General features: G+C 53.6%; 1 protein-coding gene across 1 annotated transcript; it reads left to right on the plus strand.

Moving 5' to 3' along the window:
• The first annotated feature begins 9,907 nt into the window (after positions 1-9,907).
• Positions 9,908-12,185, plus strand: LOC142870438 (ankyrin repeat domain-containing protein 26-like). Its single transcript, XM_076001226.1, has 3 exons — positions 9,908-10,314; positions 11,729-11,843; positions 12,021-12,185. Exons 1-3 carry the CDS (start codon positions 10,052-10,054, stop codon positions 12,183-12,185), a joined length of 543 nt encoding a protein of 180 aa, XP_075857341.1. The 5' UTR covers positions 9,908-10,051.
• The last annotated feature ends 1,175 nt before the right edge of the window (positions 12,186-13,360 follow it).

Raw genomic sequence — 13,360 nt, forward strand, 5'->3', positions numbered from 1 at the left:
TGGGCCTTTATGAAGGGGGTGGACGGCTGCTGGCCCAGGGCCCTCCCCGGAACTGGCGGGGCAACTGGAAGCCAACAGGAAAGCGCAGTAAAAGCTCAGACCCAGAGGCGTTGTACAGACACACACGCACACACATGCACACACATGCGTGCATACACATGCACACACATACATGCACACACATGCATACACACATGCACACACATGCATACACACATGCACACACACACACACACACACACATGCACAGGAGAACTGGCCCAAAAGGGATGAAATGCAATGTGCTTCCAAATCCTCTGCCGGTTTTTCCACCGTTTGAAAGTCTCATGTGATGGGAGAGGTGTTTCCTTTCCGAATAAATCACGTGACTCGCTTGCCTCTTGAGCTACCTGCGGGGTTAGCTACGCTCCCAGCAAAAATTGGGCCCCTTTGGCAGGGGTCGTCACAGGAGATAAGGAAATGACAGAAAATAGAAAATAATCGAATAGAGAAATAAAAGAATACGCAGAGATGAAAGTACAGTTTTTTTTTTTTATAAAAGTTGGGGAATCGGGAGACCTCCAGCATTCCTGTGAGTTGGGAGGCCCCGAGTAAAGCTTCACATCAGTATTTACTGGTACAGTGATCGGTTTCCAGGGGCAACAGAGTTACGTAGTTCGTTTTAGGATAAAAGTCTCCCCCCAAAGCTTCTAGAGATCCCCTAATTAACTCTGTCTACATGAGCAAATGGTCACAAAATCTTTCTGACAAACTTCTGAGTTCTAAGATAAAGCTATCACTTAGCAGAAAGGTTAAACAGGAATCTAGTGGCTCTATGTTTCTTCATCTAGTTTTTGTGGATTGAGACAGGCGGTGAGGAGTGAAGCAGGAACTGTCCCTTGGGCTAGTTGCCTTTGGCTGCAGGCGTCTGTCTGTCTGTCGGGCGGGCACCCTTTGATCGGCTCTCATCCTGTGGCTCCGTGCACGCCTGCTTTGTCGTACGAAACAGGCGAAAGTGGACAGGTTCGAGACGCAGCGTCGTCTTAGAAAGCAGCTGGTACTGACCTGTGGGATGCCCTCCTGAGGCGAGGTAGCTTTTGATATGTGAGCTAACACGTGTTCACACATTCCTTCAGGGCAAAGCCCTGCAAAACTCCCGAAGTCATTTCTGTCTCCCTATAGCAATATTAATCAATGGAGCAACAGCTACCTAATAATTTTTTTAAATGCTCTTAAAAGCACTTTATCTGCACCAGACCGGGTCTTCAGTGTGTGTTTGTTTGTTTGTTTTGAGACAGGGTCTCACCCAGGCTGGAGTGCAGTGGCTTCACTACAGCTCACTGTAGCCTTGAATTCCTGGGCTCAAGCGGTCCTCCTGCCTCAGTCTCCAGAGTAGCTGGGACTGTAGGTGTGCACCATCGTGACTAGCTGATTTTTCTTTTCCTTTTTTTTTTTTCTTTTTTGGAGAGGCAGGGTCTTGCTATGTTGTTCTGGCTCTTGTTTTTTTTAAGACTATTTTATCCAGGCATGGTGGCTCATGCTTGTAATCCTAGCACTGTGGGAGGCCAAGGTGGGAGGATTGCTTGAACTCAGGAGTTCGAGACCAGCGTGAGCAAGAGCAAGACCCCATCTCTATTAAAAATAGAAGCAAAATTAGCCGGGTATTGTGGTGTGCACCTGTGGTCCCCACTTCTTGGGAGACTGAGGCAGGCCGATTGCTTGAGCCCAGGAGTTTGAGGTTGCTGTGAGCTAGGCTGACGCCACGGCACTCTACTCATGGCAATGGGATGAGACTCTGTCTCAAAAAATAGAAAAAAGCCTATTTTAACTCATTTACTCCTAAAACATCTGCAGCACCATTAAAATTCCCAATTTACAGAGGAGGAAACCAAGGCACGGGGCCTGGCACAGCCAACGAGGGGCCCAGCCGAGGTCCGCGGGCAGGCAGCCCCTGCTCTCCCCCGGCCGGGGAGGAGGCGTCCGTGACCCTGAGCTTTCCAGCGGGCGACTGTGTCCAGCCAGAATCCAAAGCCTTGCTGGGGAGTTCCTTACGCTCCTACTTATGTTTAGGTCTCCCTGCTATCGGGGCGGCAAGGAGGGCTTCTCAAGGGGGTGCTGTCACCCAGTCGCTTTCTTGTCGCGAGAATGGATTGACGGTGCAAAGGCGATGGGCGCTGAGAAGGGAGGAAGTGCGTAACCGCTGAAAGGGGGAGACGGCAGCTATGGGAAACAGTCGCCAGTGGCCAGGGTCAAAAAAAAGCTTTGTCCTGGGGATGGCCCCCACCCCCACCCCACCCCAGGATTTACCCCTTCCTGCCCGGGCAAACGTGCAGCGCCAGGCCCCTGCCGGGGTGCGGGGGGCTGGGAGGGGGGTGGACATGGGGGGCTGGGAGGAGGGTGGACACTGGGGGGGGCTGGGAGGGGAGCACGGGGGGGCTGGGGGGTGGACACGGGGGGGCTGGGAGGGGGGTGGACATGGGGGGGCTGGGAGGGGGTGGACACGGGGGGCTGGGAGGGGGTGGACACGGGGGGCTGGGAGGGGGGCATGGGGGGGCTGGGTGGGGGGTGGACACATGGGGGGTCGGGGGGGTGGGCACGAGGGGGGGGGTCAGGAGGGGCAGACCGGGCTGGAGTGGAGTCCTGGCTTTTTTCCTGGAAAGGTGGGAGCCCCAGGCTCACGCCCCCTGGCCACGGAGCCGTGGGCCGGACAGCTGTGTCTGGAGAACCTCATGGGGGGGTGGGAGGTGCCTCAGATGTCCCTCATGTTGTCCCTGACCCCTCCATGGTGACCGGCGACTCTCTTGCCTTCTGCTCCCCCAGGAGGACCCTTGCAGCAGGTGCAGCCTCCCTGGGACTCAGTTTCCCTGTCTGTGAAATAGGGGCAAAGATGCCCCACTCGCCGGCCTCCCAGGACAGGGCGAGGAAGGAGCAGCGTCAGGAGAGCGAAAAGAAAAGGCTTCCCAGTGTTTGCCGCCTGGGGAAGGAGCGAGGAGGGACAGCCCCGCCATGGCCACCGCCTCCGCATCTAGCCGGTAGGCAAGGCCCGCGACTTCCAACAGGACGGAATCCTGTCGCTTCTGCCCGTCCCCCCGCCACCGGGCGCCACCCTGGTCCAGCTCCCTCACGTCCCGACCTGGTGTCCCGCCCCCGCCCCACATGGTCTGTGGCCCTGCACATGCCTGAGCCAGAGCACACCCCTGCTCTGCTCAAGAACCCTCTACGGCTCCCGCCTCACTCGGAGCAAAACCCCAGTTGCTCTGGGTGATCCCGAAGGCACATTCTACCCTGTCACCCCTGTCCTCTCTCTCTTCTCTTCCCCTCCCTCCCCCCACACAGCTCCTGTTTCCTTGTGGAAAACACCCTGGCGTGGGCCGACCACAGGGCCTTTGCACAGGCTGCCGCCGCTGCCTGAAAAGCTCTTACACCCGAGGAAACGCCGGGTTCCTCCCGAGCACTTTGTCTGTCTCATCCAGCCCGGCCCAGAGCCTGCGCCGAGCGGGGGCTCCGTCGTGGTGAGTCACGTGCCTTAGTGACATCCTTCATCCCGCCCTTCTCCCCGCGGAGGGGACCTCCTTCAGGCTTCCCGACCCAGCCCTTCTGGGGCGTCTCACGTCCCTCCTCCTTCCCTCCGTCCTGAAGAACTTCCAGCCCCAGTGACCTACACGCAGCCCCTGGACAGCTTGTGACTTTGTTCTGAAGGACAGCAGGCAGGGATGGCCCCCATTTGTCAGAAGGGAGCCGGCACCTGGGGTGAGGGGCGTGGGGCCACTGGCCTGAGGTTTCCCCGCTGGGAAGTGGCTGAGCCAGGGATTATCCAGCCGATAATACCAAGGGTCTTATTAATTGTATTATATTAATATAATTTATCGTTATTATTATTACAGCTGCAACGATAGCAAAATCATGATGGTGGATGACAGCGTTCATCTGGCGCCTACTGTGTACCTAGCCCTCTTCTTAAGCACTTCCCGGGGATTGAACTCACTTATCCTCCCAATAGTTCCAGCAGGCAGGGGCTGTGTCAATTTCCAATTGACAGGTGGGGAAACTGAGGCACAGGGTAGTGAAATGACTTCCGTGAAGTCACAGAGCTCCTCCTCTCCCCATCCTTAGACCGCCCAGGCCTCTCGGCCTCCTGGGGCTGGGGCTGCAGGGGTCTGGGGCAGTATGGGGGTGCGGAGGAGGACCCCAAACACAAGGAGCGAAGAAAGGCAGGAGGCTGTAAGGCCCCAAAGGACCAGGTAGCCGGCCCGTCCTGGCTCTGGGGGAGGAGGAGGGGGAGGGGGAGGGGGAGGAGGAGGAGGAGGAGGAGGAGGGGGAGGGGTCCTGGCACCTGGTTCCTCTTCCTTTCACCCCGAGCCCCACGACGGTGAGAAAAGTGGGGTCGAGCTGCCACCTCGATGTTCTCAGCTTCTAGGAAATGAGGCCCTTCCGGAAGCTGTGGGGACACCCTGAACCCCAAACAAACTCTTAGCACCTTGCAACCCACTTCCCCTTTCCACAGGTGGGTGCTGCGCTCACGGGGGGGGGGGCAGTGACGTGGGGTGACGGGGTGGACAGCCCGGCAGGGGGTAGAGGATGGGGGAGGGGATTTCCCAGGCAGCTGGACCCCAAATTGTCCCCCTATCTTGTCCCCTCCCGGCCGTCGCTAAGATTTGGGGTGTCACGGAGGATCTGAGAGGCAAGTTGCTTGAAACGGTGACGTCACTGATTCCTTAAGGCAACGCGGGAGCAGGGTGGCCACCGGGACCCGAACACAACCTGGGGGTCCCTCAGCAGCAAGCGCGTGACGGGCTGGAATATTACACAGCCTTGAAATCGAGCTTCAGGGCCGTGCAAGGAGATGGCTGCGTCCCTGTAACACATTCTTTCCTTAATTTAAAAATATTGAAGCAAGTAGAGGAAAAAAAATTCTTCATTTTTCAGTGTGACAGTTTCATAGTAGCACCTTGAGAAACAAAATATCCCCAAAGCTCCATGTTCACCAAAAAGCTCAGACGCAAAGAAAATGAAACAAGAGTTGATTTTGGCATACAAACGTATGGATGAAAACTTTTTAAAAAATTCAGTGAAACATCCAGGCGAGGGTGGCTCAAATCCCAGTGCTTTGGGAGGCTGAGGCAGAAGGATCACTAGAGGCCAGGAGTTGGAGACCTGCCTGACCAACATATGGCGACATCCCATCTTTACAAAAAAAAAAATTAAAAATTAGGCATGGTGGTGTTCACCTATAGTCTACGTTAACTTGGGAGGCTGAGATGGGAGGATGACTTGAGCCCAGGAGTTCGAGGCTGCATAGCCTTGAGCTAGGTTGCATTGCAGCCTGGGTGACAGAGCCAGACCCTGTCTCTAAAACAGAAAAAAAAAAAAATAAGGTGATAATTTTGGTACATTCACAAATTGGCGTGGGGTGCCACCTGGCCCGTGCTTCCCAGGGTGGGATCTGTCTGTTGGTGGCAGAATCAGCCTTCGCTGTCATTAAAAAAAAAATCAGTGAAATAAACTGTTGGTCCCAAGAATTACATAGTTTCACTGATTCTATTAACCTGAGGTTCCATAAACAAATTAAATAATTTAAAAATGCGTCAAGGTTTTCAGGAGAAGCACCGGGAGGAAGTGGAGGAGAGAGAATGAGGAGGAGCAGGGCGGGGAGGCCAGCTGGGGAAGGGGAACAGCTGGGGGCGGCAGTGGGGGTGGGGAACTGGCAGCCACCACAGGAAGCTCTGCAGTCCTGCCTGAGCTGGGAACAGCGTGTGACACTTGGTGGCCTTTCTGCCACTTTCTTGCGGCTCTCAGTTTCTTCCCCATTTTGCAAAGGCTTCTGGGTACTGCAGGGTGCATGGGCCCATGCCGGGTCGGGGGTGGGGGCTCAGGCTTCTTTGTGGGGTCGCCCCCCCCCCCCCCCGCACTCCGGGCGTCCTAGAATCCTTCCTGCCACCTGCAGGGGAGAAGGGGCTTAGGCTGGGTGCCCGGGGCCACCTCGCCCCAAGCCTCAGTTTCCCCATCGGGGCCTCCTCTGTCATGGCGTTCTGGGTCCTTGGAAATAAGGCCCCGCACGGCCAGTCCCAGAGAGAAGCGACGTGTTCCGAGGGCCAGGGACACGGCGAGCGCAGACCCACCCGCTCCCCCGGAGCACCTGCTCCCGGCCGGGTCTCCCTCTGCCGGGGCGGGAAGCGGCTCAGACGGCTTCCAAAAAGGTGGACGTGGAGTCACCCGGCCCGGTCCCTCTACCCCTCGGCACGCACGCCCTCGGGAGCAGGGACCGAGGCGCTCGTGCACCGGTGTCCGCAGCAGGCTCAGTTCGAGATTGCCACAGACAGCAACTTTTTAATTTGTCCGTAAAAAGGAACGACACTCCGGTCACACGCTGTCCCCTTCCACGCCTATGACAAGTCCAGAATAGGCAGATGCATGCACGCAGAGAGCAGAGGAGCCGTCGCCCGGGCCGGGGCCGGGGGTGACTGCAGGGTGGCCTGGGGTTTCCTTTCGGGGTGATAAAAATATTACTAGAACCAGATGCAGATGCTGCTTGCACAACGCCGGGACTGTACCGAGCGCTGCTCAGTTACTCGCTTCACTTTTTTTTTTTTTTTTTTGAGACAGAGTCTCGCTTTGTTGCCCAGGCTAGAGTGAGTGCCGTGGCGTCAGCCTAGCTCACAGCAACCTCAAACTCCTGGGCTCGAGTGATCCTTCTGCCTCAGCCTCCCGGGTAGCTGGGACTACAGGCATGTGCCACCATGCCCGGCTAATTTTTTATATATATATCAGTTGGCCAATTAATTTCTTTCTATTTATAGTAGAGACGGGGTCTCGCTCTTGCTCAGGCTGGTTTTGAACTCCTGACCTTGAGCAATCCGCCCGCCTCGGCCTCCCAAGAGCTAGGATTACAGGCGTGAGCCACAGCGCCCGGCCTCGCTTCACTTTTATTATTGTTCTTTTACACACTTCCCTCTTCATGGAAGAATTATTCACTTTAAAGGGGGTCATTTTATTTTATGTGAATTTCACCTCAATAAAAGAAATAGAAAAAAAACTGAATAGGTCAAGGTGGTGTCTCGGCTGTCCTGACTACTTCTGTGGGGCTCACAGATTACCCTCCAGCTAATCTTTCCACAGCCCTGAGATGAGGTAGGTATTTCTCTCTTCCTTTTACAGATTAAAAAAAAATTATATATATATACACATATTTTTGAGACAGAGTGTCACTCTGTTGCCCAGGGTAGAGTGCACCACCATGCCTAGCTAATTTTTTCTATATATTTTTAGTTGGCCAATTAATTTCTTTCTATTTTTAGTAGAGACGGGGTCTCGCTCTTGCTCAGGCTGGTCTCGAACTCCTGACCTCGAGCGATCCGCCTGCCTTGGCCTCCCAGAGTGCTAGGATTACAGGCGTGAGCCACCGCACCCAGCCAAAAACATATTTTTATTTATTTTTGAGATGGAGTCTCACTCTGTTGCCCAGGCTGGAGTACAGTGGTGTCAGCCTAGCTCACTGCAACCTCAAATTCCTGGGCTCAAGCGATCCTCCTGCCTCAGCCTCCCCAGAAGCTGAGCCTATAGGTGTGCCACCACACCTGGCTAATTTTTTCTAGTTTTAGTTGCCTGGCTAATTGTTTTTTCTATTTTTAGTACAGATGGGGTCTTGGTCTTGCTCAGGCTAGTCTTGAACTCTTGACCTCAAGGGATCCTCCTGCCTCAGCCTCCCAGAGTGCTTGGATTACAGGCGTGAGCCACCGCACTCGGCCCTTTTTACAGATTTGACAGTCATGCATTCACTCAACAAACGCTGCATGCCAGATGCCATTCTAGGCTCTGGAGGATGCAGGTGTGAACACGCCAGACCAAAACCTCGGTCCCTTGGGCTGAGATTCTAGTGGAAGAGGGAACTAGGAACGTGATAAAGAGGAAAATTATGGAAAACGTTAGGAACGGGACCATGAAGCAAGTTAGCCGAGGAGGGGGGTGGGTGATGGCAGTTTCCAAAGTAAGGAGGGCTCTCATGGAGGGACTTGCAGAGGAGGTGACATTTCAGGAAAAACTTGAAGGAGGGAGGGAGCAGCCATGAGAATGTGTGGGGAGGCGTGTTCCAGGCAGGAAAAGCCGCGCAAAGGCCCCGGGGCTGGGGCATTCCCGATGACGTGGAAGAGCTAGGAGCCCGCATCACAGAAGAGACCAGGGAGGCCGCGGGTGGGACTGAGCGCAGGAATGCTACGTATTCAGCACCTGGCCAGGCAAGAAGTGCCACCAGCTGAACGTCCTCACCCACAGGCAGCTGTCGCTGGTCCTGCTCCATCTATGTGTCATTGTGGGGGGGGGGAGACACAGAGGCTCAGGGAGGTTGACCGGTGGCTGTGGGGGGACGTTGGGGGGACTCACACCCGGCTCTCCTGGTCCCCAAGCCGGGCCTGGCTTCTGCTAACTGCCCGTGTCCCCTGGAGGTCGCTGCTGACCCCTGGCCCTGTTTATGTCCTGAGCGTGCCCTCTCCTGTCCCCGTAATCCACGATGGCCCCCGCGAAGCACCTGGGGGCCAGGACCCTCGTGGCAGCTGTCTCTGTACCCCTCAGCGGCCCCACCTGCACCTGCTCCGAGCCCTGGGAGGCTGGGGCAAAGGGAAAGATTCATTATTTTTTTTGAAACAGAGTCTAACTCTGTCACCCAGGCCAGAGTGCATCATAGCTCACAGCAGCCTCCAACTCCTGGGCTCAAGCGATCCTCCTGCCGCAGCCTCCCGAGTAGCTGGGACTATAGGTGGGCACCAAGGTGGCCGAAACCACCGCCATCTCCTTTGACCGGGGCAGCCCGGACCCCGCACAGTGCCAGGAAGCTGCCGGGGCTGGCTGCTGCGGTCCTCAGAGTCGCCCAGCGGTCCGTCCCGGGCCGGCTCCTCCTGGCCTGCAGCTGGAGCGTGGGGGCGGCGACACAGGGCACCCGGCGGCCACAGGGCATCGATGGGCCCTGCGCGGGGCCCCCCGCACCCGCGGACCCCGCGCTGCACGTGGTTACGCGAGGGGCCGGCGCGACGGGCCGCTGCTCGCGGTGCAAACGGGGCGAGCGTGGAGCAGACGCGGCCTCGCTGCAACCCTCCGCGCATGCTCTGTGGCTGCCGTCTCCGGGCCTGGCGGGCCGCGCGCGGGGACCCCGACGCAGCCAGCGGAGAGCCGGGCAAGCCCGCGCTGCAGCCGCCGCCTGCTCCCACTGCCACTTGCGCAAGAGAACGCGACAGCCGCGGCACGTGGGTCTTTGTGCGCATGCGCAGCGATGCCTCCACCTGCTGGCAATGCCAGAGAATGCGTTCGCGGCCGCGCATGGGTCTTTGTGCGCACGCGCAGCGACGCCGCCTGCTGGCAATGCCGGAGAGAATGCGTTAGCCGCCGCGCGTGGGTCTTTGTGCGCACGCGCAGCGACGACGCCGCCGCCTGCTGGCAAGGCCAATGGCTCGAGAGAATTCGTTAGCTGAGGCTCGTGGGTGTTTGTGCGCATGCGCAGCGATGACGCCGCCAGCCGGCAAGGCCAATGGCTCGAGAGAATTCGTTAGCTGAGGCGCGTGGGTGTTGGTGCGCACGCGCAGCGACGCCGCCACCTGCCTGCAAAGCCAAAGGCGTGAGGGAATTCGTTAGCTGAGGCGCGTGGGTGTTGGTGCGCACGCGCAGCGACGCCGCCGCCTGCCTGCAAAGCCAAAGGCGTGAGGGAATCCGTTAGCTGAGGCTCGTGGGTGTTTGTGCGCATGCGCAGCGATGACGCCGCCTGCCGGCAAGGCCAATGGCTCGAGAGAATTCGTTAGCTGAGGCGCGTGGGTGTTGGTGCGCACGCGCAGCGACGCCGCCACCTGCCTGCAAAGCCAAAGGCGTGAGGGAATTCGTTAGCTGAGGCGCGTGGGTGTTCGTGCGCGCGCGCAGCGACGACGCTGGCTGAGGTGAGCCCGCGCGCGCGAGCGCTCGCGCCGTTGGCGTTGCCTTCCCTGGGCTGCCCGGCGGGGAGGCGCAGAGCTTGCTCCTCGCAGGTCCCGCCCAGACTGGGTTGGCTTGCTAGCCTCGGGCGACCGAGGCGGAGAGAAAGTGAGGAGGAGCCGAGATGTCTACGGACCCGGAAGGCTCCGCCCGGAAGAAGGTTTCGGGCCTGAGCAGCAAGTTGGGGTTCACCCGCATCGCCCCTTCGAGGGCGACCCGCCCGCGGCCGGAGAAGGGCGGCAGCGTCTTCTCACCCCCGGGATACGTCGTCCGGTCGAAGCACCTGGGGAAGTTCCACAGAGCTGTCCACCGGGGCGAATTCGAGGAGGCGCGGAAGTTGTTTTACTATGACAAAACGGTGCTGAACAAGAGAGACAAGAAGGACAGGTGACAGGAACCGGCAGCCGGGGCCCGGGGGCGGGCTCGGGGGGCGTGCGGGAGAGATACCCCCCATTCCCGGGCTCCTGTCACCCCAGGTGGAAACCCTGGAGGGGTCCCGCTCCCAGGCCGCCTTTGTGAGAAGCTTAACCAAAGCAACACTTCATTTGAAAATCAAAGTGAGAATTAGCTTTGTTTAAAAAAATGCATTGCTGCTGTTATTTCAGCTCTCTCTCTCTCTTTTTTTTTAATAGTACTTTTAAAAACTTAAAATTTCTTTAAATGCCAATCCTATGAAAAGAACTGCCAGAGAGACCCGTTGCACAAACCAGATTTCGTTTAATGTGAGTCATCATGGATTGTGCGATGGCCCATTATCTTAGGGATCAATAAGATGCTTTTTAAAATGCTGCCAGTTATCGTTGCAGCCAGTCATGGAATTGCAGGTGGCGTTCCCATGTCGGAGGTGTTAAAATGTGAAAACGATGAGCGCCTTAGAATCATGGAAATACAGTTGTATCTCTAATCTTTAAAATTTGCCACAAGGTAGATATTCTTGTGTCATTTTACTTAATCAAAATGTCATCATTGTTAGGTAGTAGTCATAGTAATCATTATACTATCTTAACAATGATTGAGCTGTTATGTGTACTAGTAACTACTTAGCATAGTTTCTCACATAAGCATGACAGTGGTATCCTGTGAGGTGTACCTACCAATCTCATTTCCATTTTATTGGTGAGGAAATTGAGGCACAGAAAATCAAAGTCCAGGCTAGTAAGTGACACCTTTTTTTTTTTTTTTTTTGAATCAGAGTCTCACTCTGTTGCCCAGGCTAGAGTGAGTGCCGTGGTGTCAGTCCAGCTCACAGCAACCTCAGACTCCTGGGCTCAAGCGATCCTCCTGCCTCAGCCTCCCGAGTAGCTGGGACTACAGGCATGCGCCACCATGCCCGGCTAATTTTTTCTATATATATTAGTTGGCCAATTAATTTCTTTCTATTTTATAGTAGAGACTGGGTCTCGCTCTTGTTCAGGCTGGTTTCGAACTCCTGACCTTGAGCAATCCACCTGCCTCGGCCTCTCAGAGTGCTGGGATTACAGGTGTGAGTCACCGCGCTTGGCCTAGAGACATCTTAAAGGAGGATTCAAACCCAAGTTTAACTGAATCTGAAGGCCAGTGTCTTTGCCTATTCCAATAGGCTGCTCTTTCATTAAGAGTAATGAAAGTGAGTACTAAGTGAGTACTCAGTGAGTACTAAGTGAGTACTAAGAACTAATAAATATTGTCCTATCTTTACAAGAAAGTTAAAGATTTGTTTTGAAAACAGATGGAGTACCATGTGATTTAATGTTTACAATTACATGAATATGTTTTGAGATAGTAAACTGTAATTTTCTAAAAAGTCCTCTCACTTTCATAGGACTGCTCTCCATTTGGCCTGTGCCAACAAAGATGCACAGGTGGTCACTTTCCTGCTGGGCCAGAAATGTGAGCTTAACCCCTGTGATGGCGAAAGCAGGACACCTCTGATGAAGGTATATAGCTGCCAACTATTTCAGCATGAGATGGGTTTTCTTTAAACCCATAGAATAAAAATAAATTGATCTCATTTAAATATGACTAATAAGTGAAACCTGTGAAATGTTTATATTGAATTCCTAGAATTTACAATCTATTTCTTGGTCTAATACTGATAGGCCGTGCAATGCCAGGCACAGGATCATGTAACTGTGCTTTTGGAACATGGTGCTGATCCCAATGTTGTGGATATCTACGGCAACAGTGCTCTGCACTATGCTGCGTTTAATGGTGATTTATCAATAGCAGCAACACTACGTTCTCATGGTGCTAGTATGGAGACAGCAAACAAGGTATAGAGCAACCAACTTTATTTTCAAAATTTTGGAAATGCCTTTGTTTTAACATTGACATATGTAAGGGTCAATTTTCTATATTTGGAAGTTCAAGCATTCCCTCAATGAAAATGTTTTGAAATAACTAAGGTTTTACTTGAAATATTGATACTTTTAAAGAAGCATTAGAGGGTACAAATTCTTTTATGCATTTATGGTAAATATTTGTGATAACACTAAAGGTAAATTTTTTTTTTCAAATTGTTTTACCACCCAATTTTTTTTTTTTCTAGTTAGTGTACAACAACATGGCAAAACAAATGCAAATTTACCCTGGAAATGGGGTCTATCATAAAATTCTAACAAAAGAAATGCATTTCATAGAAACGGAAATCTTGCTATTGTTGAGAAGTTCCTAAAAAAGTAATTTCTGTGAACATGATTTACCTCTCTGTGGCAAGCCTAAAGAGGGAAAACTGGAAAGGGAAAAGGGGAGCTACCAGAAATAAATGCAGGCCAATTTGAAAATTACATAAGTCAGGGAAAATACCAAGAAGTTTTTTTGCATGTTTTCCCCCTTAGTTTTTATGTTTAGACCAGGCGCTCTTCAGCTGTGGGGATGATAATTCTCAGGTGGAGAGCGTTGGCGGTCATCCTGCCCAGGCATCAGTTGTAGGAGATCTCTGAAGAAAGCAGATTGGTGATGAGTAGGTGGTAATGAAGTGGGCAAGAAGAGGGAGGGACAAATGATTCACTGACTGATTATCCTAATGTGGCAGAAACAGCCACTTAGATAAGAGTCTAAGCTCTGCTCTCAGAAGCTAGAATGTCTTGATGGGAAGGTTGGAGAAGTAGCAAAACCAAGTTGTATTTTGAGTTTACTAGTCCCTGTTCTCTCCCTACCCAGGAACATTAGATGGAATCTTCAGTAAATGACTCTACCTCTTACTCTTTCCTCTTTTTGGCTAAATCCCCAAATGATAACAGGAATTGGCCATGTGGGCGAGAGATGAGACTAAAGCAATTGTCTGCTGCATTAGTTCTTAGCTAGAGTTGTGCAACACGGTGACCTGGGGAAACTAAAATAACTTGTAAGTCTAGGCTTTGCCTGAAGATTTTGATTTAGTAAATATAATAAGGTCTGGACATGTATATTTAAAAATATTTCCTTGAAACCAGGCACAGTGGCATGTGCTTAT

Source organism: Microcebus murinus, chromosome 4 (genome assembly GCF_040939455.1).
Source record: "Microcebus murinus isolate Inina chromosome 4, M.murinus_Inina_mat1.0, whole genome shotgun sequence".
Lineage (NCBI taxonomy): Eukaryota > Metazoa > Chordata > Mammalia > Primates > Cheirogaleidae > Microcebus > Microcebus murinus.